General features: G+C 31.0%; 1 protein-coding gene across 1 annotated transcript; it reads left to right on the top strand.

The window, feature by feature from the left end:
* Positions 1-443: 443 nt before the first annotated feature.
* Positions 444-4734, top strand: LOC126674809 (xyloglucan glycosyltransferase 4). Its single transcript, XM_050369323.2, has 4 exons — positions 444-1398; positions 2228-2536; positions 2704-3108; positions 4075-4734. The coding sequence occupies exons 1-4, from the start codon at positions 751-753 to the stop codon at positions 4714-4716; spliced, it is 2004 nt and encodes a 667-aa protein (XP_050225280.1). The 5' UTR covers positions 444-750; the 3' UTR covers positions 4717-4734.
* Positions 4735-23879: the final 19145 nt, after the last annotated feature.

Below are 23879 nucleotides of genomic sequence, written 5' to 3'. Positions count from 1 at the left end.
CCTTTGCTATCTTTTTACTCCGGCTCAATCCAGATTGAATTTCTAACCATTGATCAACTATCTATATTACTTTTTAGTATAATAATCGTATCTAATTTGACAATCATAATTTAATTTGAAAGTCTTATGTTTCTAGAGATATATTACAGCACCAAAGAAGCTGCACTGCACACAACTATAATAGCAAAATTAACTATTGAAGAAAAAAGATTAGTAATACAAATAAATTAGTACTATACTATTTAATTTGACTTTCATTAAAGCAATCAATCATGGTCAGATAACTAATATTTGTATATTTACATCTTCTAAACTATAGTATATACTTGTTATTTAAATCATATTAATCTGACCAAAGTTTTATTTAAATAAAATGTATAAATGAGCTGGATCTTACACTCTTCTACTTCTTTATTAGTAGAGTAGATCACAGACACCATTTGAGAATTGAAAACTACTTCTCTTACTTTCTTTTCTGTCTCTTTGTCTGTCTTACTCTTCCATTTAATTTATTTTTTGTAATTATTTTGATTTCAAATCTCATTCATCAATCACAATTTCTGGTTTTTGATTCCATTCTAATTTCAAGAATTGCACAACACTTCAATTTCTTTCTTATTCCATCACTTTCTTGCTTGCTAAATAAGGTATGTATATCTCAGAATTGAGTAAATTTTGATTCTTTTGCCAATTCTTGATCTGGGTATTTCTATAAATTGAGTTTAAGACTAGACCCAGAAAAAAAAAAATATGGCTCCAAATTCTGTAGTAGTAACAATGGAGAAACCAAATAATTTCTCTATACTACAAATCAATGCTTCAGAGTCCTGTTTGTTTCCCGAGAAAGAAAAAGCTACGAGTCCGAAGCAATTCACTTGGTTTCTCCTCTTAAAAGCTTATAAATTTTTCGCCTGCATTTCTTGGCTAGCAAGTTCTTTAAAATCCAAACTCTTTTCGATCAAGAAACGCGTTTCTTACTCCGAAATACCGCAAGATGAAGGATTAGAGCCGCGGAATAGAGGGAAATTATACAGGTTCATCAAGGCATTTCTTGTGATATCAATTCTAGCTTTGGTTATGGAAGTGATTGCACATTTCAAGAAATGGAATTTGAATGTGTTATCTCCGTGGGAGATTCAAGGTCTGGTTCATTGGTCTTATATGGCTTGGTTATCGTTTCGAGCTGACTATGTTGCTCCATTGTTGATCATGCTTTCGAAATTCTGTACTGTGCTTTTTTTCATTCAGTCGCTTGATCGGTTGGTGCTTTGTGTTGGGTGTTTTTGGATTAAGTTCAAGAAGTTGAAACCGGAGATTAATGGCGATGAGTATGATGTTGAAGATGCTTCGAGTTTTCCGATGGTTCTTGTTCAGATTCCGATGTGCAACGAGCGCGAGGTAATGAAGCTATGAACTTAATCTTTTAGTTCATAAACTTAATCTTTATCGTTCTGGTTAATATAATTTTAGTTATTGCTTTCCTACATCAGTGTTTTAAAAAACGAACCGGTTCAGCTGCATCACTCACTGATTTAACCCGATTCAATTTGGTTCAACCGGATTAACGAGCTGGTTTCTGGTTCAATTGGCCGGTTTGGTTTGATTTTTAATCACTATTTAGTTGTTTTCAAAATTGATGTATTTGGTCTAATCGAGTAAAATGAAAAGTTTCAGGGATTGATTGATAAATTTTAGTGTTATGTATTCCATTTAAATTTAGGAGAGATAATTTATCAATCAATACCTGAAACTTTTCAATTGATGTATTTAGTTGTTTTCAAAATTGATATATTTAGTATGTTAAGAATCATATCAGACCGGCCGGTTCAATTGTTTGGCTGTAAACCAGAGGCCAACCTAGTTAGGTTCTTGTCTAGAAACTAAATTTTGAATCAGAAAAATTAACTAAAAAATTAAGAAATTATTGAACTTGTTAAACCGTAAAATTATCTCTCTTTATTTATTAGTTTTTTTTATGAAACACTCTTTATTTATTAGCTAGAATGTGATTCACTTATTAATTTTTCAATCTATTTACTATTTAGAGTTAATATTTTTAAAATTTTATGATTTATAATTATCAATTTGACTTCTGTGGTTGAACTAGTTAGACCGTAGACCAGTGACTTGTATTGGTTCATCTATCGGTTCGATTTTTAAAATACTGATTAATAACCCAAATTTTCAGATCTGTTGTTGAGAAGTTGTATTTGTTTTTTTCTATTAGGTGTATGCACAATCTATTGGTGCTGCTTGTCAGCTTGATTGGCCAAAGGATAGAATATTAATTCAAGTACTGGATGATTCAAGTGATGCAAATGTTCAACTTTTAATTAAAGATGAAGTTTCTCAATGGAGGCAAAAAGGAATTAATATAATCTACAGACATAGATTAATCAGAACAGGATACAAAGCAGGGAACCTTAAATCTGCTATGTCTTGTGATTATGTTCAAGATTATGAATTCGTCGCGATTTTTGATGCGGATTTTCAGCCTAATCCTGATTTTCTCTTGCAAACAGTTCCTCACTTCAGGGTAAGTATTTTGCAATCAAATGATAACATTGACAAAATTTAAAGTCTTAGCTAGAATATTAGATTAAAATTTTGTAAGTCGGATTTTTTAGATGATTAGACTTGTATTGTTTTGTCGTTCTATATTTTACCGATTACCATTTTAACATTTTCGTTTCCGTGCAACAGGGGAATCCTGATGTAGGACTAGTTCAGGCGCGATGGTCGTTCGTGAACAAGGACGAAAACTTGCTGGCAAGGCTACAAAATGTGAATCTGTGCTTCCATTTTGAGGTGGAACAGCAAGTGAATGGTTATTTCTTGAATTTTTTCGGGTTCAATGGAACAGCCGGAGTGTGGAGAATTAAGGCATTAGAAGATTCAGGAGGATGGCTTGAAAGAACTACAGTTGAGGATATGGACATTGCGGTTCGAGCACATTTACATGGTTGGAAATTCGTATATCTTAATGATGTCAAAGTGCTTTGTGAGTTGCCGGAATCTTACGAAGCGTACAAGAAACAGCAGCACCGGTGGCATTCCGGTCCGATGCAGCTCTTTCGTTTATGCCTTCCTGCTATTATTTCATCCAAGGTTTGTTTTATTTCTCATAACACGATTCTGTTTTCATTTACTATTTATTTTTCTAGTATATTGGCTATGGTTGAAGCTCATACTAGAGATTAATTGTCCATTTGAGGACCCATTGAGTTAAACTCAATTGGTTCGGACAATTTGTATTTCTTCCCAATCTATAAGGATTTAATGAATTGGAAAAAATTTACAATTTGCGATTTTTATCAATTTTTAATCAAAAAGATTAATTTCATCAATTTTGACATTATTTAAATATTTTATTTTCAATTATAGCTAAATTATAAAATTTGAGTTGTAATAATGTCTCTACTAACGTGGTTGCATAAAACTATTTTGTACGAATGTGATATATATTTGAGTTTTTGTCCAATGTGACAAGATTTTTCATGAGAAAAAACAAAAAGATAGAAGTTCCAAAAGACTTTCAAGATTTTTTAGAAATGGCACATAAGTCCTTTTAGTATTTCCTTGTCATTTGTGCCCTTAATGTTTTTAAATATTTCAAATAAGTCTCCACACTTGAAAAATTACAGAAATAACTAAAACTGTGAGGGGTTATGTGGTAACAAAATAAACAAAAATAGTTTATGAACACTTTCTAAAAAAAGTTAAAGTCTTTTTGCATAGTTTAAAGATAAAAAGGGCTCAAGTGGAAAAGAAAAAACTAAAATGATTTATATGCTCTTTTAAAAAAAAAAATTAAAGTCTTTTTGCATAGTTTAAAGATAAAAAGGGCTCAAGTGGAAAAGAAAAAACTGAAATGATTTATATGCTCTTTTTAAAAAAATTAAAGAATTTTGTGTAACTTTAACCAAAAAACAAAGATAATATTCCATTTGTATATAAATGTTCCACATCAATATAGTGTACATTTATTTTTTACAATTAGACTATAGATAAAATGCTCTCTTTTTTCAAATCAATTGTTAGATAAAACTGAGTAATTTATTATGTTTTATGCAGATATCAAAGTGGAAAAAGGCTAATCTGATATTTCTATTTTTTCTATTAAGAAAATTAATTCTCCCTTTTTACTCATTCACCTTATTTTGTATAATACTTCCATTAACCATGTTCATACCAGAAGCTGAATTACCTCTTTGGGTAATTTGCTACATTCCCATTTTCATGTCCTTATTAAACATTCTCCCTGCCCCAAAATCCTTCCCATTTTTAGTCCCTTACTTACTCTTCGAAAACACCATGTCCGTCACCAAGTTCAACGCCATGGTTTCGGGTTTATTTCAGCTTGGAAGTGCATACGAATGGGTAGTCACAAAGAAAACAGGAAGATCGTCGGAATCTGATTTGTTAGCTTTCGCGGAGAGGGAATCGAAATCTTCGAACGAAGAGAAGATTCTGAGAAGACATTCGGAATCCGGGTTGGAGTTGTTAGGGAAACTTAAGGAGCAAGAAATAAAACCTAAGATTAAGGTTAAGAGAAATAGGGTTTATAGGAAAGAACTTGCACTTGCATTTCTTTTACTTACTGCAGCTGCAAGGAGCTTGTTGTCTGCTCATGGAGTTCATTTCTATTTCTTGATGTTTCAAGGTTTGTCTTTTCTAGTTGTTGGGTTGGATTTGATTGGTGAGCAAGTAAGCTGAGAAGAAAATTATTGGTAATTTGTTTTTTTATTTATTTTTTGTTTATAAGAATATTCTGAAAGACTTGAAAAAAAGAAAAAATTCAGATTTCTGGCTAATAAGTTTTGATGGGTTAGAAATTCTGATTTATATTATAGAGAGATAGGAAAAGGTGGATAAAAGAAAACGGTATTATGATGAATTAATTACTAGGCAAATGTTGAAAAAAATTTGAGTTTGTACAATATATTCATGTATGTTATTCATGTATGATTATTAATAATTTAATGAGAGAGAACCAATATAAAAGATTATGCTCAAATGATTTTGTTATAATTTTCTTTTAATTTGAGAATAGAATGTAATTTTTTTTTAAAATGTTCATCTGGTTTGAACTCTTCATATAAAAAAGAGGAATTTGCACAAAACACTCCTTTTTTTAACTTATTTATTCTAAATATCTCAATTTCAAATATTTACTTTTTTACTCTATTTTTCTATTATTTTTAGTTGTACCTAAATTAGCAAAATAACTTATTTGTATTTTTACTTTCCTTCTTTTAAAAACATGCATATCTCATTTTTCTTTTTTTTCTCTCTCCTCTTTCTTCTTTCTTTTTTCGTTTTTTTCTTCTCTCTCATTTTCTCTCTCCTTTTTTTCTTTCTTCCTTCTCATTTTTTTTTTCTCACTTCTTTTCTCTCTCTTCTTTTTCTTCTTTTTCTTTTTCTTCTTCTTCTTCTTCTTCTTTCCTCTGCAACTTTTTTTTTCTTCGTTTTTCTTAAATCTGCTTTTTCTATTTTCCACATTATACAAATGAACTACAAGACAAAGAAATTTGAATAAAAAAAGAGTTTAAGAGATAATATGATGGTGATAGATGAGAAATTTCTTGTTCTTCTTCTTCTTTTCTTCTTCTTCTTCTTCTCTTCTTCTTCTACTTTTTTCTTTCTATGTTGTTTTAAATTATTTTAGCATTGTTTTTTGAAATTTTTTACAGCTTTTTTTGAAAAAATCGTAATGTTCTTCATTAATGATATTTTGACATGATTTTCAAATGTTTTAAATTAATTTTAGAAATCGTTTGAAACTGTTTTCTCGAAACTGTTTTATACTGTTCGAAACATTTGTAAACGGTTTGAAACTGTTTTGTACTGTTCGAAACTGTTATTTTTTAAACTGTTTGAAAGTGTTTTTTAGAAACTGTTTTAGACTGCTTGAGATCTTTGGAAACGGTTTGCAACTGTTTTATACTGTTTGAAACCTTTGTAAACGGTTTGAAACTGTTTTTTTGAAACTGTTATTTTTTATGTAAACGGTTTGAAACTGTTTGATACTATTTGAAACTGTTATTTTATAAACTATTGAAAAGTATTTTTTAGAATATGTTTTAGATAGTTTGAGACCTTTGTAAACGGTTTGAAACTGTTTTATACTGTTCGAAACTGTTTTTTGAAACTGTTTGAAACTGTTATTTTTTAGACTGTTTAAAAGCGTTTTTTAAAAACTGTTTTAGACTGTTTGAAACCTTTGTAAACGGTTTGAAACCGTAATTGAAACTGTACTTGAAACCGTTTGAAACCTTTTTTTAATAGATTTTTAATGAAAACAAATAAATTAATAATTTACAGTTTTCTTTGTTTTTAAAAAAAGTTATGATCGTTAGATTTGAATTCGAAGTGAAATTTGAAACTATTTGATTAGGAATTAAAAATTCGAGCGAATCGAAATTAAATTTGAAAGTCACAATAAATTTTTAAAAAGTAATGATAGAATTAGAGAAATCAATTTGTTGAATTGTTATGAGCTGAGATTTTAAATTGAATTGTTGATTTGTTGTTTTTTTTCTCTCTTTAAATGAGCTGAGAAGAGAAGAAGAAAAAGAAGAAGAAGAAGAAGAAGAAGAAGAAGAAAAAGAAGAAGAAGAAGAAACTTTGAATAAAGTGTGTTAGGTATAAGTGGAGTATAAAAAATAAAGAACAGAGTAAAAAAATAAATGGTTGACACGCTTGATGTATGTAAATCAAGTTATAATTTTAGGGTTACTAAATGCTAATATTTTTCTAATCTAGGTAATTAGCTAATTCTCTCTATAAAAAAAGCCAAATCCATCTGATAATCCCTCCACTCTTCGAAATCTGTTCCGGAGGTCTCTCAACTTCAATTTGTCATTTATTTATCCCTTTATTTTTATTTTTCTGGTCATAATACTCCTTAATGGATAGAATGTGGAGAATGTGCCACATTCAACGTTAATAAAATTGTGTAAATAAATTTTTGAGAAAATTAGGAAAAATACTCTCTTTTATAAAATAATATGACTTCCTACCTCAATAAGGAAAAGATAGAGAAAATACCTCACCCTTTTAATATAGGCACCGTTTGGATTGAGGGTTTTTACAATCCATGGATTTTAGCAAAATCGATGCATTTTAAATCAATCGAATTTAAATCCATAGATTTTAAAATTCCATTGTTTGGATTGAATATAAAATCAATGGATTTTTAATATTATTTATGGAAAATAATAAATAGTACAACAATCCATCATCTATAAAAAATGGTGGATTTGGACTTTCCCACCTAGTAGGTGGGAAATCAAAACCCTCAAAAATGATGGATTGTAGAAAATGAGGGAATTTATAAATCCATGGATTCTATTAATTTTTTTTCTAGACAAACGATGGATTTTGTCCAAATCCATGGATTGTTTAGAATCCATCGTTTAGAATCCATCAATCCAAACGGTGCCATAGTTATTTTTTTACTCTAAAATATATTTATATTATAATTATACCTACTTCTTATTATTATTTTACTCTAATCATATATATTTTACTCTAACAATATTTTATCATAACACCTGTCACTTTTCTCTTTCTTTTCTCTTTCTTCTTCTTTTTTTTCTCTGCTTTCTTTTTTTTCGCCATTTTTTTATTCTTTCTTCTTCTTTCTTCTTCTTTTTTTCTCTATTTTTTTCATTGTCGTTCCTTCATCGATCCGATGTCGCTTCGCCATCGTTTCAGCGTCGCTCCACCGTTCTTTAATATTTGATTTTTAGCGATTTTTTTCTTAATCCGTGGTGATAAATACAATTTATTTTAACTTTCAGATCTAAACAAATTTTACTCTTAATTTTTTTCAACTTTAATCTAAAATTTTGATGAAAAAACGATTTTCAGTATAAAAAACGATTTTCTGCAAAAAAAAAAATGCATCTGATTATCATATAATTATCACTGCATTATCATATCATTATCATAAAACTGAAGAGAAAAATATTTTTTTTATAAAAACAACGTCTGATTATCATATGAGTATCACTGCATTATCATGTAGTTATCACAACATTGCACAAAAAGAAGATTTTATGCAAAACATAATGTTTGCTTGTCATATCGTTATCATAACATTATCATGTCGTTATCATAACATTATCATATGATATCGAGATGATAATATTTATGGTGCCTATATGATAATGTTATCAGGGGCGGATCTACGTTAAGGTTAGGGTAGGCTAGAGCCCGGGCTGCCGAAGAAAAGTTACAGGTCGGAGATTTGGAGCGACGAAGGCGTGGCATGTTGAAGTTTCAGATTCTCTGGTTTGCCAGCCATGGCTGCCGCTGCTTGGTGCAGAAAGAAGGAAGGAAGAACGAAAGAACTACAAGCTACTTTATTTTAGGGTTAAGCTTTAAAAGGAACGACATCGTTTCTTTTATTTTTTTCAATTATGAAGGGCCAAAATCGTTTTGGCCCTTCTTTAACTTAAAAATGATTAGAAAAGGGCCTCAATGGCTTTGTAATTTTGATAAACTGGTCTTAGACTCGTTTGGTCCTTTGCATCGGTTATTTTCTTCCAACACCACATATGAAGAGAGAAAATTTTCAATTTCAAACCAACCCAACAATTCTTAATCTAACCCAACAATTATAAAATCTCTATTAAATTCTCCATTTTTTTTAATTTCATAACCAATTCCCAAATTATTAATCTAATTTTAATTCTTTAACCTAAATTAAATATCTTTAACATATGCCATCACAAATTAACAATTCTAATAATACTCTGATTTTTTTAAATCAACGTACTTTCAATTTTAAATACGTTTACTTTTACTTTGTTGTGTATTTTTTATATAAATTTATTTCATTTATATATTTATATAATAATTATATTAAAGTATACTTTTAGATAATTTAAATTGATTTAATCATTGAAAAGTGAAATAATTGGTTAGACTACAAAAAATAAGTAAATTTTATCTTTCTGTAATTAATATTTTTATATGGATTGATGAATTTTGTTATTTGTATTCTTTTTATAAATATTTTAAAAAATGTCGTAGTAAAAACTAATCAATTTTTTTATGAACAAAAGCTAATCAAAATTAGTTTAGAAGAATATTGTACTATTTACTATTATTTTTTATAGAAGAATATTGTACTATTTACTATTATTTTTTATGAATGTCAATTTTATGCAAAAATGATATTTTTATAGTTATTATCTATATCGTTTAGCCCGGGCTGAAAAGAATTCCTGTATCCGCCACTGAATGTTATGATAATATCTATGATAATGTATGATAAAATAGTGTCCGATTATCATGTTAATATCACTACATTATCATGTCGTAATCATAATAGTACTGCAGTATGATAACTATATGATAATGAAGTATGATAAAGTTATGATAATTAGATGATAACGTACGTGAAAATATAATTATAAAAAGATTTGTGATATCAGTGATAACCAGATGATAATAAAATAATAAAGTTATATGATAATATGATACCTTATATGGAAAGACATTTCATAAAAATTATGATAACGAGATGATAATGTGAAAATAATAGTATGATAATAGTATGATAATATGATATCTGCATGAAATAAAAATTACGAGAATAATTATGATAACGAGATGATAATGTGAAGATAATAATATGATAATAAAATGATAATAGTATGATAATATGACACCTTCATGAAAAATAATTATAAAAAAATTATGATAACGAGATGATAATGTGAAGATAATAGTATATACTGATAATGTTAATAATAAAATAATAATAGTATGATAATATGATATCTGCATGAAAAAAGAATTACAGAAAAATTATGATAACGAGATGATAATGTGAAGATAATAAGATTTTATGATAAGGTTATATGATAATAGTATGATAATATGATACCTGCATGAACAAAAAATTACGATAACGAGATAATAATGTGAAAATAATAGTATGATAAGATTTTATGATAATAGTATGATAATATGATACATGCATTAAAAACAAATTACATATATAATTATTAAATATAAAAATTAAATATTTTTATACTAAATATATTCAAATATTTTATAAAAATTTATTTTTTATCATTAACATCCTTTTTAAGTAATTTAAAATTTAAAATTTAAAAAATAAACTATATTAATTTTGTGAGAATATTATGATTATATTATTTTGAAAAGTTAAAAAGATAAAGGAAAAAAAGACATCATGTAATTAAAAAAATATTTATAATTAGTTTAAAGAATGAAACAAAATAAAGAAATGAAAAAATTGAACAAATAAAAAAAATGTCAACAAATAATTTAAAAAGAAAAAAAAAACACCAACATGAGTAAAAAAATTGGTAATTAAAAAGAATAAAAAAAACTATGACTTGCATGTGTAAAGGCTGACGCGCAGAGAGAGAAAGGGAGTGTGAGAGAGAAAATTGCTTAGAGAGTATAATGACAAATATTTAGTACACGGGAAGTAAAATTCAAAAACAGTTAAAATTTTGATGTATTTGTGTTGACTTTTCCATGTTGAGGTATAAAATTCTATTATTTTGTTATTTTAGGTAAATTCTTAAATCTCTCTAAATTTTTAGAGCATCAAGAGGACCTATTTCATACAAAATTATAATTCAATGAAGATGTTGTAATATAAAATAGATTATATTACCATCATCTTTTTTCTCTTTAATCTGATTGGCATCATAAATTCCTTGAGTGTTGCTGTTGAAATATGCTTAGAATTCCTATTTGTATTAAGACTTATTTTTGAAGTGTTTGGATAAAGGATGACTTTATCATTAGCTAATTAGAAAGTATAATCCAATTGGAATTAATTCTCCTAATGTCATATAGATTTTTTGTGGATAATAAACTCTCTAGGTCAATAAGGTTACCTTAAATCACAAAATAATCATTAAACTTCATTTTGTTACAAAACAGTCACTGAACTATGCCTTTTGTTACAATTGGGTGTCACTCATATAAAACACAATGTTTTTGCTTATGTAACAAACCAAAATTACAAAAAGGGACATAGTTCAGTGACCTTTTTGTAATAAAAAGTATAATTCAGTGACTTTTTTGTAATTCATGAAAAGTTTAGTATTCTTTTTGTAACAATATTAGCTTGAAAACGGTGCGTTTTATATAAGTGACACCCCTTTGTAACAAAAGGTATAGTTTAGTGAACATTTTGTAACAAAATGAAGTTTAGTGATCATTTTGTAATTTGAGGTAACCCTAGTGACCTAGAGAGTTTAATATCCATTTTTTGTTCTCTAAATATACCACGCCTTATTCATCTTTTAAAGTACTAAGAAACAAAGAACCAAACACACAATGTAAACATTGATGTGAATAAGAGAAAAATAGGGTGTGTGTGATATGAGAAATATAAGTTAATCCTAACCCTTTTGAGTTACTTCTTGTAGAGAGTTAATTACCTTTTGGATTTTTCTTCTAAGGGCATATTTATTAGAGATGTTCCCTATTTGGTGATTTTTCACCAATTTTATACTCCTTTTGATGATCAGTGGATGACTCGATTCTTTCACCCATGAATGTACACTTTAATGTCGAATCACGTAAATCTCTTGTGTTATTTATTTATTTTGCTATATTATTGTTTGTTAATCAAATTCATAATTGAATACCTACCGAATGATTTCGATTTCGCTGCCAATTCGGTCACGAACCAGTCACAACAATTGGTACCAAAGATTCAACAATCGGTATCAACGTTATAACAATTGGTACCAGAGCCAATTTGATTTTCAGATTCAATATGGATTGTGATTATTATGGTAAAAATATTATTTGTAGGATTTCGCAAGTCATACTTACTTGACACAAATTATTTGGAGATAGAGAAGCCACCAGTTTGAAGTGTCCAAAGTCGTCGATTCTGATTGAAGACAAACTTGGATATGGAAATTGTTAAAGGAGAATTTTGTGATAGAGATCAATATGCTAATTTATTCTATAAAGAATAAAGGTATGACTTTTCTATAAACACACAATTTGAGAATTTTATAGAGACTTTGAAAGATGAATGATTAAGGTAATCTCTTTATACTCATGAGACTCAATAAGTGATTTGGATCTAATAATTACTTTTAAGAGTTTGTTAGAGTATTACTCAGATTTTGATAAAATCACGATATTATAAATGAGATTTTGTTTTGAATAAGTAGCAATATTAGTCACAAGATGGATTACAATGTTTGTAATTTGGAACGACGTCACTAGTGGATCGCTTATAAGTCAATTTGTTTGGAGATAGGCATAATATTTTTTGGTCCAAAATTTATGCAGATTCAGGTTGTTCATATAATATATGTGCCAATTTCGATTGGTTTTCCGACTAAAACTGAGTTGATGTCACGATCCAAATTAAAGGATCGCGACCGACACTAAGGGTATGGGTATGTTCGTAGCGAAACTCATAGCAAGCCTCGCGGATAAACATACAATCATATAAACCTGCATGAAAACCACTGCTTGGGAGCAACCGAGACTCCAACCTAAGTCTAGCAGTTTATATAAACAATTAAATAGTAAAATGCTCGGCTCAAACCCGACACTCCAACAATATGCCTTATATATAAATAATAACATCCAAGGTATAACATGCCAACAGACATAAATAAACAGTCACACTAACCGACAAACTAGAGTATAAATAAACCAAAAGGTAAGCTAGTTCTACTGCGGTCTAAGAGTGTTGTCACGACCCAAATTCCACTCTAATCCAAGTCACGACCGGCGCTAGTGAATGGGAATGGTTGTTCCAAAACCCGTAGCAAGCCTAGAACCTCTATAAATTTTTCGCAAATATTGTTACTGGAACGTACATCGCGTACGATCCGTTTTCAAAAAACACCGTTAAAACATTTCCCGTTTAACGCAAATACATTTCTGAAATTATACATATAAGCGAAATCTGGTTTTCAGAAGTACTAGTTGGATAACCTCGTTATCTCAACCCTCACTTCCTTCTGAAAACCTGGCGTGGTGGTCATTGGAAACTAGGAACTTATCTTTCGCTTGCCTTAACACACAAGCAGCCCCGTTCCCAGCCACACGACCGTTAATATGTTCAATAAAATAGTGCGGACACCTTTGCGTCTAGCAACGGTGGTATTAAACATATTAAAATACACAGCGCACCGGTTACACATAGCCGGCGTATATAAAACATACTGTTTTTGACCCTCACAAAAACACACGAGGCCGAGGGTAACTAGATACAATATTACACATGCACTAGATCCTATCAGAGTATCTAAACAGAGGACTAGTGGCGCGGCTGCTGGCACATTACACTTATACTATTGCAGCATACTAAGAGTACAAAATCCTATGTACATTACCAAAGAAGAGCTTTCCCAAAGAAGGGATGTGGAAGCTCGACTGACCTCAAAGCTCGTTTCCTGAAAATAGGGAAACAAAAACGGGGAAGAAATATAAATATTTCTGAGTGAGTAGACAGTTTACAGATAAATACCAAAATCGCATAATATATATAAAACAGTTATATATATAAAATATTACCAATATGTTGATCCATATGAAACCCTAGTCCACAGTTATATATATAAAAGAACGTGACCCGAGCCACTGCTGTCCACTTCTGTATCTCTGGTACCTGGACCGTAATCATGAAACTGTCATCGCGGTTTTACCCGCGACCGTAACTGTATTACTGTCGTCTCAGGGTTTACCCGTGAAGTCAGGACATTTACTTTCCCAATGACTTACACGACATGCATACCTCTATACCTCGACAGAAGTACATCTAGAATCAGTGTTGGTGATCACGCAACCCTATTGCCGCCCAATAGGTAGCTCATTCCAATGGACCTCTCTTGGCTAGTTTATACTACTGCGATTTATGAATTTAAAATAATTGAATACTGATATTCAAAAGTAAACACGTAAACTCACAGTACTGCTAAGTTATTACTTAGCACCGCCGTATGTGTGACAGACTCCCTGGAGTCCTTGTCTGACTGCTGGACAGCTAGTCGAATCAAACATACAAAACACACAAGACAACACATCAATACTTGTTTCCGATATAAATATCTAGGTTCTGAAACATAGGTTTAGGCTAACATGTAACACTTAACATGTATGGTTTTTTTCTTATTAAAAACCATTTGCATCGTTTTCATCTCGAGAAAACGTTTAGACTTTGCTCTAGAAGTCCTTTTAGGTATATCAATACCTAATTAAAATCACTTAATAGTATCGACTTGATTGCCAAAACGATTCACAGTCGTATACTAATTATTTAGCAACATCGTTTGCTAATTCTTTTAAACCGGTTAAACATCGACTTTAACTCTTTTAAAGTCCTTTTTAAATGTTTAATTTTACTTTTAAAATCTCATTTTAAAAGTATTTAGATTTAGCTTTAAATCTCTTTTCATTTTAATTTAAAAGCAAATATCGTTTTTGTCATACCTCGCCTTACTTAGCACGAGATTGACGGTTATATAAAATAAATTTATCTCCAAATCAACATTTTAAAACATGTTCTATAAATAATTAAGCACAAATATATAAAAAAACCTTTTATACAACATTTTAATTAAACCACTGTATGAAAAACTAAGTATTGTTACAAACTTTTATACATATAATTCAAAATATATATTTAGGTACAAATAAGTTTATTCTAAACAAAAACATCAAGGCATCTCAAAACTCAGAGATGTGGCCAACTTCTATGTCTCAAGCCCAAACTCTGAGCCCAACTCCCTCTCTAGTCAACTGTATTGTAGATTGCCTTGCTAACTGAAAAGGTTTTAAAACAACTAAAATGGGTGAAAGCTCAGTGAATAGACATAACAAACATAAAACATTTATATACTTAAAGTAAATATATCATATAGTAACGAATACTTACAACACAAAACATTTTTAAAGTTCATCTCAAAAGCATTTACAAATATAAACAATATCAAAACAATTTCACTTTAAATATGAAATGTAGTTTATATCAATCATCAATTATAACATTGATATATTACCTTGTAACAATAATATAAACCATAGACCTGTAATCAGGAACACAACTCTGATCTACAGTCTAACCAACATATCTAGGAACACTTGATGGCTAACCCTTCTCCATCATTAGCACGGCTCAGCCCTTCTCCCTTCACTGACCATCAATCAAGTGGCCTGTGTCAAATGCGCATAGACACTCACAATATCTCACATGTGCATATAACTAACTCAGCACATAACCAGGTGCATATCACAACTCAGCACCACTCAAATATGTACCATTACAGAGTAAGCATATCATATAAAAAGAAATCTCAAATCATTGCATCAAAACGCAATACAATTCAATAGGAAAACCATTTCAAATTCTCATTTAAAACTTAACCAAATCAAACGACTATTGAATTGCCGAAGGTATTACACATTCATAAACAAATACTCATTATATCAAAAGCATCAAAGTTTTACTAAAATCAAACAATTATATAGATTCAATTCAAAACTTCTTTCATTTTATACAACATTTGCCAAAGGTAGTATTTGAAATATTTAAACAAGGCATTTCATCGAACACCTTTCGTGCATTCCAAAACAACCATTTAAAACACAATAAACCTTGAAATTTTGAATATCAAAATAGCATATTGATTTCAGTAGCAAGGGCTAGTATATCTACTCACTACATAACAACCAAACTAGTCCAAAATATCGTCAAAAGCTGCCTTACTTCCTAGTTGCACCGTCGTTGCCGAAACGAGCACCTAAATGAGTAATGTAAATCACAACACACCATCACAATGACATAAACATACTTATACAGATATCTAATACTTATTTGACCTAAATTCAGCTCCTAACAATGAATTTCTATATGGTTTATGCATGATTATAAACATGGCAACAAATCTGCCTTAGTAGGCAGAACATTAAGCCTCTATTCAAATATATCCTGTAAATAGTATAGACATAATTTTAACAAACCCTTCGGTGAACTTTTATCCCTTTGAATCTAGAATCCAAATCAAAAAGAATTTCATAATTTTAATAAATAAGAAATGAATTATTCCAGTTGTAGTGAGGTGAGGTCAAACTGCTTTCACAGTTAAAGCAATGAACTGTCGCGGTCGTGTTAGATATCAAAACGACAGAATCAGATCACACTCAAAGAAAAATAGTTGTAGTAGACACTCTAAAGTTTCTGTGAAATCAAGAATTACTCGATTTGGAGTTATATAACTTGACTTATGTGCAAAATACAGAAGCTAAAATTTCTGTCACAAAACAGATTAAGACCACAACTAGGTATGCTATAGTTCAAAGCATAAATAGATGAAAGAACTTACCAATTCTGTTTTCCCACACCTTATAATGACTTAGAACATTGATAATTGAGGTTTATCTTCTGAAATGAAATTAGGGATTGAAGGATTTCGAATTTGCTCTCTTAGGTTTTAGGTTTCATTATATGTAAGAATAAAGAGGTGCTTTTAACTTACTGTAAACACTTATCCTTATACATAACATATTAAGATATTTATAATGTTTAAAATCAGAAAATGAATAATGTTACCTTTAGTACTTTAACAATTCCAAGAGTTCAATTGAAACCTTAAAGATTCAATTCGTTTCAAACTCACGAAATCAACTTAGTTACCGACGAACTCCCATTTCAATTGACATGCTAAATAAACTCTAGCGTTTTAATGCATGATAATGAATGTTTAATGAATGCATAATCTAATATTAGAGTATGGGTGTGACAGTTTTTAAACACTTTTGGTTCGACGAAATCACGTCAAACGGATAGGGCAAAAAGCCCTAAAAGAATCCATCCTCCTCCGGTGTCGGCCTGGTGCACGTTCGTGCACCCCTTGCTAGTGCACGATCGTGCATCATTGTGCACAATCGTGCACCCTGGATGGTGCACGTTCGTGCACCTCCAGATTGGTGCACGTTCGTGCACCATATGTGCACGTCCATGCACCAACGTGCACAGCCCCGGGAAAACTCGATTCCTGGGGCATTCCGACGTGTTACAACCTTATTTTTCCGCTCCTAACACGTATACACAATCCAATCTATCCAAATTCACATAAAAAAACAATACGTATACATTCGATTCGATACGGTTACCGTTTATAAACGAATATATATTCGAAATATATCGAAATACATCAAAATAAACGTTTAATACGGGATTAATACCTCGATTACTTGAGTAATCGTCGAAGAAACGGAGTTAGAATCGAGAAACGGACGAAAAATCACCAAACCCTAATGTTGCACCTCTGTTGCGCACAAGCAGCTCAATGAATTGAGCAAAAGAGAAGAAATGAAGCCCTAGCTTCATTCTGAATTGAAATGGGTTATATATATAATAATGGTTAAAGTGTCGTTTGTACTAGTTCAATCATGCACTTTAAACCAACTTCTAAACTAGTCGTCCGTAGTCCGAACGGAAACGACTTCCAAATTTCGTGAAACTTTACCCAAAAATCAAATAAAATATAAAAAAAATGAAAACATAATTTTTATTCTCATCCGACTTATATTTTATTTTTAATAAATCATTTTCAATTTATTAAGTCCGCATTAACTGCGCTTGATAAAATTTATACTCCCAAATTTTATCAAATTTTCACGATAACCTTTTTGAAATATTCTGCGAATATTGACACCAAAAATATTCGCACGGACTTATGAATTATTCTGCACCCAATTCATAAATTTATATTATCCTCGTTAACTATATAAATATTCAAATTTAAATATCTAAAATTTAAATTTGAAATCCTATTGCCATAATATACTTTTAGGGACACTTGTATTAAATTTATCTTTAAAATTAATTTACCTACTCCCGTCTAATAAAATATTAGACACGTGACAATATTTTATCCCTTAAAATTTCGGGTTATTATAAGTGTAAAACAGTTGACTAGTTTAAAATAAATAAGGAACCTCCGAGGAATCAAGGAATCAAGGAATCAGAGAAAACTCAAAGTTCTCAAATCATAAATCTGGAAAATTTGGAAAACAACGGGGTCAAATATGATGAGTTCATAATACTATTTACATTTATTAAGTTTAAAATCTTAAAAACAAATCCTTTTATACTAATATACATAAGATTATGGAATAACAATATTGAAATGATCTCAGGGTAAGTATGACGTATCACAACGAATTCTGAAGTGGACGGGTGTTGGACCAAGTCCTATTTGAACCCTAATTTTGAGTTTGACAATCAATTTAAAGAGCCTAATCATGTTTATTAATGTGTAGGAACATATATAAACCATCCCGGGTCGAATCAGAGCTTTCTAGCGAGAATCGAAAAAACGACATTTTGAATAGGTTACAGTAGGTTTTCGCGCCCGAGATGCCTCAAGCATCACAAGCGAGATTCATTGATCTCGGGCGCGACAAACATGTATCACGGGCGCGATAGAGTAGTCAACCAAACTCCTTAGGGTTTTAAATAAGATCTCGGGCGCTACATATGCATCACGGACGCGATGCATATGACCGTTGAAGGTCCAACGGCTATATCAGAGCCTCCTTCTCATTGCTTGACAAGTGGCCTTCAACCATTGGCTGAATCCTTGAAGTTTGTAAATCTCGGGCGCGACACCATGTATCCCGGGTGCGACAGACAATGATTTAGCACTATCTTGAGTTTTCTTCTAGAAGATTCAATAGTTTGTTGTTGGGGTTATAAATATTCCTTGTCTACCTCATTTATGAGATTAGACACTCTAGCAACAACAAACATTCTCAAGCATTCAATTTATTCTCTGTAAATTTATTGTGCATCATTTATTGATTGTTTAATTTCTTTGTAGATTGATTCATCTTTGTGATTCAATCATTAGTGTTGTAGGTTTGTCTTTAGCCTTAGAAATGCACATTGTGAGTTTGAGATTATCTCTTAAAAATCTCTTTGTAAAGTTTGTGTTTAGCTTTAAAGCACAATCCTAATTAATGGATTCTAAAATCTCAATCTTTGATTGAGTAGTGTAGTAGGATCGATTTGTGATCAGGACCACTCTAAATTGCCTGTGTCAATTTCTCTTCTCTTAAACTCCTACTAATATTTTAATTACCCATTAAACCTTATTCACCCCCCCCCCCCTCTAAGGTAACTATTTAGGGATTTCAACGGGAACGAATCCTCGTCATATACCAACGTAAGCAAGACATTAGTCTGCCGATCACAGAGTACTTACCAGTGCACATAGTCTCGATAATGCCTATCGAGTAGCTCGTTCCAATCCAGATCTATTATCGTTTAAAAACAGTTCATAAACAATTGTAATACTAAAATAATTTGTGGTACTTAATAAAGCAGTAAATAGCACTACAAACTCACAGCTTGCTAATCCATGTGCTAATCTTGGCAAGAAAGCTAACCCTGTGTAGACTCTGAAGCACGAGCAGACGGCGGCTCTAGAAACAAGGTACAAGTTAAAAACCATCCAAACACCTAACTCTAGAAATACTAGACACCATGTAGGACTACCATCAAACCACAACTAAAATACAAGCCAAAATACAGATACATCCAACCATTTAAACAAAACAGTTAAGCTTAGATGAGTTCTCGTTTTAAAACAATCCATAGTACTATTAAATTTAGATAACATTTTTTATAATCAAAAGGAATGCCAGAGTAGTGTGTTAGCTAAATATCAATTATATGTTCAACACAACATGTCAGGCGACACAAGTCTAACCCGACCCAACTTAAACCAAAGCAAAATCCAAAGTTAAATCCTTAAAACAAAACCATCGTATTGGAAAACATAGAACTCATCAAACTTAACCCAATCAAGCCAAAACCATAAGCAACAATAACAAGCCAATAAATTTTCAACACTTGGCAATTTTCACCCGGAGTTCATGCATCTCAAATAATACCTTAAATGGAATTTAAAACATGATTTCAATCACTTTAAAACAACTAAACTTAGATCTGAATATCCATTTAAAAGAAAAGCAATCCATGGCAAAACTTAGCATAGTTTATCAACCATTTCACCAAGCTATAGCTAAACAACCTAAGGTACAACTATCACTCTTTATAGGCTAAAAACATATAATATAACCCATTTCCAGCCCTATATAACTTGGTCAAATCACTCAAAATAAACAACGCAACTTAGGCCAATTAACTCTCAATCAACGTTTTAGCCAACGATTTGTTAAACACCTAAGTATAAAATTTTCAGCCTTTAAGAGTTAATCAAAAGAGCGAATTAATCTTTCTAAAGCCATATTAAATACAACCTTTGATTTAGCCAACGATTTCAAACCACCCAAAGTAATAACAACCTCTATGAGCCAAAGCTAATCCATATTAACCATTTGCAGTTTTTAGTTTTTATTCAAAACAGAATTTGATAGAAGAATAACTACAACTTAGCATAACCTTGCAATTCAATCAAGTATCTCAATCACCCAAAGTATAGTCAACATCTAATAGCCACATACAACACATCAAGATTAATTCTAGATTTTTAAACAATAGCAAAACAGTGAAATAAAGTTCATAACGGCCAATCATTGAATCAAATCACAACGTAGCAATTTTTACATATCAAATCAAGATATTAGAGCCACATACCTTTTAATTAGCCAATAATAAATAATACCCATAGTTTAGAGTGACCCAAAACAACCTACAATCAACCAACACAATAGCTATAGGGTTTACAATCGCTAGATAAGCCAAGAGATTGATTAAACCATAAGAGAACGAAGGAAAATACTTACCAAGGATCAAAGTAGGACCAAAGATAAATAGGAGATTGTATTCAGAGTGTAATAGCCGAATTAGGGTTTTTAGAAAAGGTTAGAAAGTGATTAGGGTCGAGTTAAGGGTGTTTGAATAGAAAAATTACGATCTGCACAGTTACGCGTCGCGCCCGCTACGTATGTGTCGCGCCCGCGACACATAAGTCGCACCCGCGACTCAACCCTGTCGTGCCTGCGAAAAGCCACTGGATCTGAAAATAATTTAATTTTTGAAAATTAAATCAGAACCGCTCCAAACCCCAAGGCCACACCAAGACATCTTAAAACATATATTAAAAGGTGTGAAACTCAAAAACCACTATTCCAAGCGGTCGAACCATTCAAACGAATCTCAAAGTCATCGATAAGCTTATCGGAACTAGTCGGAAAAATACGGGTGTTACATTGATAGTTGAGTTGTAGTTATGGGAAACAGTCAATACATGCAGAATTTTTGGGAAATTGGTCCAGTTAAGGGCAAGATTCATAATGAGGCGGTTAGAACACTAATGTATGTTCAACATGATTTCTATATACACATGTCTGGTATCTCAGTATATAAACTGCGAGTTTTATGGATTATTTATTGATGAAGTGAGATTGGATATTGAACTTGTGATGTATGCTCATTGGGTTGGTCGAGCTATGAAGATTAAAGGATATTTATGACCTCAACATTTATTTTTTGGTTTAATCATTATAGGCTACTAATGACGTTAGGTATCAGTTTTAAGACCAACAAAATTTGAAACTTCACTAAATTTTAATTGATACACCCGAAGATAATAAATCTTCAAGTCATTTTGGTTTCAGCAAGTTCAAGACGTTCTTAGAACTTGTATAGTCCTCCTCAAATACCTCTTTTAAAATAAGTTTAGTTTGAACTTAAAATGGTGAAAGTGAAGCACAACAGTAATCATAGTTTATTGCGGAATTCAAGTTAAAGTGGAGATTGTTGGAATTTGTTTAGAATTCCTCTTTGTATTAGGACTCTATTTGTGAAGTATTTGGATAAAGGATAACTTTATTGTCATTGACTAATTGGAAAGTATAATTTCAATTAAGATTAATACTTCTAATGCCATATAGATTTTTTTTTCTCTAACACTTTATTCATGTTTTAGAGTACCAAGAACCAAAAAATCGAACACATATTGTAGACATTGACGTGAATAAAAGGAAAAGGGGGTGTGTGTGATGTGAGTAATATAAGTTAATCCTATCTCTTTTGTGTTACTTCTGTAGTGAGTTAAACACATTTTAGGTTTTTTTTCCAAAGGCATATTTATTAGAGATGTTCTCTATTTGGTGATTTCCCACCAATTTTGTACTCTTTTTGATGATTAGTGGAGGCTCGATTCCTTCGCTCATGGATGTACGCTTTAATGCTAAACCATGTAAATTTTTTGTGTTATTTAATTACTTTTCTATATTTTATTTGTTAATCAAATTTATAATTAAAATACCTACCGAATAGTTTCAAGGGTTAATTACATATAATATCACGACCTTTACACGAATTCTCAAAAATAACACGACCTTTAAAATGTGTCAATTCAGGGCATCACCTTTCATTTATTTTTAAAAACAACATGGGCACGTTTTTAGATAAAATTTTGCTGATTTGGATACTCAATAGGAGTGTCACATGTCATGCCACGTCAGCAAAAACGCCACTAAAAATGTACCCGTGTTGTTTTTGAAATGAAATGAATGGTGGTGCCCTGAATTGCAACGTTTTAATGGTCGTGTTATTTTTGCAATTTCGTGTAAAGTTGATGATTTTATATGTAATTAACCCTAGTTTCAATTATGCTGCGCATGTCAATCTAGTCATGAACCGGTCACAACAATTGGTACCACTCTATTATTTAAAGCTTCATTAAACAGAGAAATAAAATTTATTAAACACGGTGTTTTTCTTCTTCAAATGCTTGTCCCTGTGATTGTCAATGGCTAAATTAAAAAATCAACCGAACCCAGAAAAACAAAAGAATAAAAAGATTTGATCTTTGCATCAAGTTATCAAATAAATTAAGTTACAATAAAAAAATTGATTGAACCCAGAAAAGTAATTGATAATATATGATATAAAATTATTTATTTATTTTTTTTATCTAAAGATAATTGTATTCCAATAATTCAGTGATTACAGATTTTTTCTAAACTCAATCTTAAGACAAAAAAGATAGAACCAGTTTTTTACAAGATTGAGCTAGATTATGTGCTATAGAATTATACATTCTTGGAATATAAATGACAGTAAGCTCCTGCAAATATTCTTGAAGATGCAAAATATCTAACCAAATACCCCATACATTTGATGAACAGATTTGTTGGTGATTTAGTATAAGTGGTATTTGCAAGGCATCTCCCTCAAATATAACCTTTTTCCAACCCTTTGATATAGCCCAAGATAAACCAGTTCGAAGTGCCATCCATTCTAAAATCCCTGGATCCCATATATGTCTCACAAATGCAGTAAACCTTGCTATAATTCTTCCCAAATAATCAGACACAATGAATCCCATCGTACCAAATTTAGCTGGAGCATAAGAGGCTGCATCATAGTTTATCTTTAAGGTACCTTCAGAAGGAGCTAAACTATGATAAGTAGGAGCTAATGGCCTAACATAATCACTCTCTTCTGTAATAAGCAGTTTACTACAACCTGCATATTCCAAACACGCTTGTACTGACTTATTACAAATATCGAAAGGATTTATTAAGCAGTGATTAAATATGGTCTCATTTCTGGCTTTCCATATATGCCACAAAAGAAAACAAAATAACTGAATACTATAAGTGGATGAATCCAGTTGCTGTATTTGAGAAGAATAAAGTAGCCATAGATGTGAAAATGAAAAAGAGGGATATTCATCAACCTTCAATCCCAATGGACTTATAAACCATACCTGAGCTATGGCAGGACAAAGAAACAACATATGTGATATGGTTTCAATATTGCCACAATGGATGCAAGGATAAGTTTTAGCAGTTCTGTATTGTAATGCAACCCCAGAAGGTAATCCTTTTGAAATAGCTCGCCAAAGAAAAACTTTTATCTT

Source organism: Mercurialis annua, linkage group LG3 (genome assembly GCF_937616625.2).
Source record: "Mercurialis annua linkage group LG3, ddMerAnnu1.2, whole genome shotgun sequence".
Taxonomy (NCBI): Eukaryota; Viridiplantae; Streptophyta; class Magnoliopsida; order Malpighiales; family Euphorbiaceae; genus Mercurialis; species Mercurialis annua.
The sequence above is the reverse complement of the archived record's forward strand: the minus strand, read 5'-3'. Positions and strand labels throughout refer to the sequence as shown.

Bases quoted from the DNA above. Each gene is read 5' to 3' on its own strand.
- LOC126674809 (XM_050369323.2), top strand. From the start codon at position 751: ATGGCTCCAAATTCTGTAGTAGTAACAATGGAGAAACCAAATAATTTC. The intron at 1,399-2,227 runs GTAATGAAGCTA...TTTTTCTATTAG, and splicing joins CGATGTGCAACGAGCGCGAG to GTGTATGCACAATCTATTGG. The intron at 3,109-4,074 runs GTTTGTTTTATT...TGTTTTATGCAG, and splicing joins CTGCTATTATTTCATCCAAG to ATATCAAAGTGGAAAAAGGC.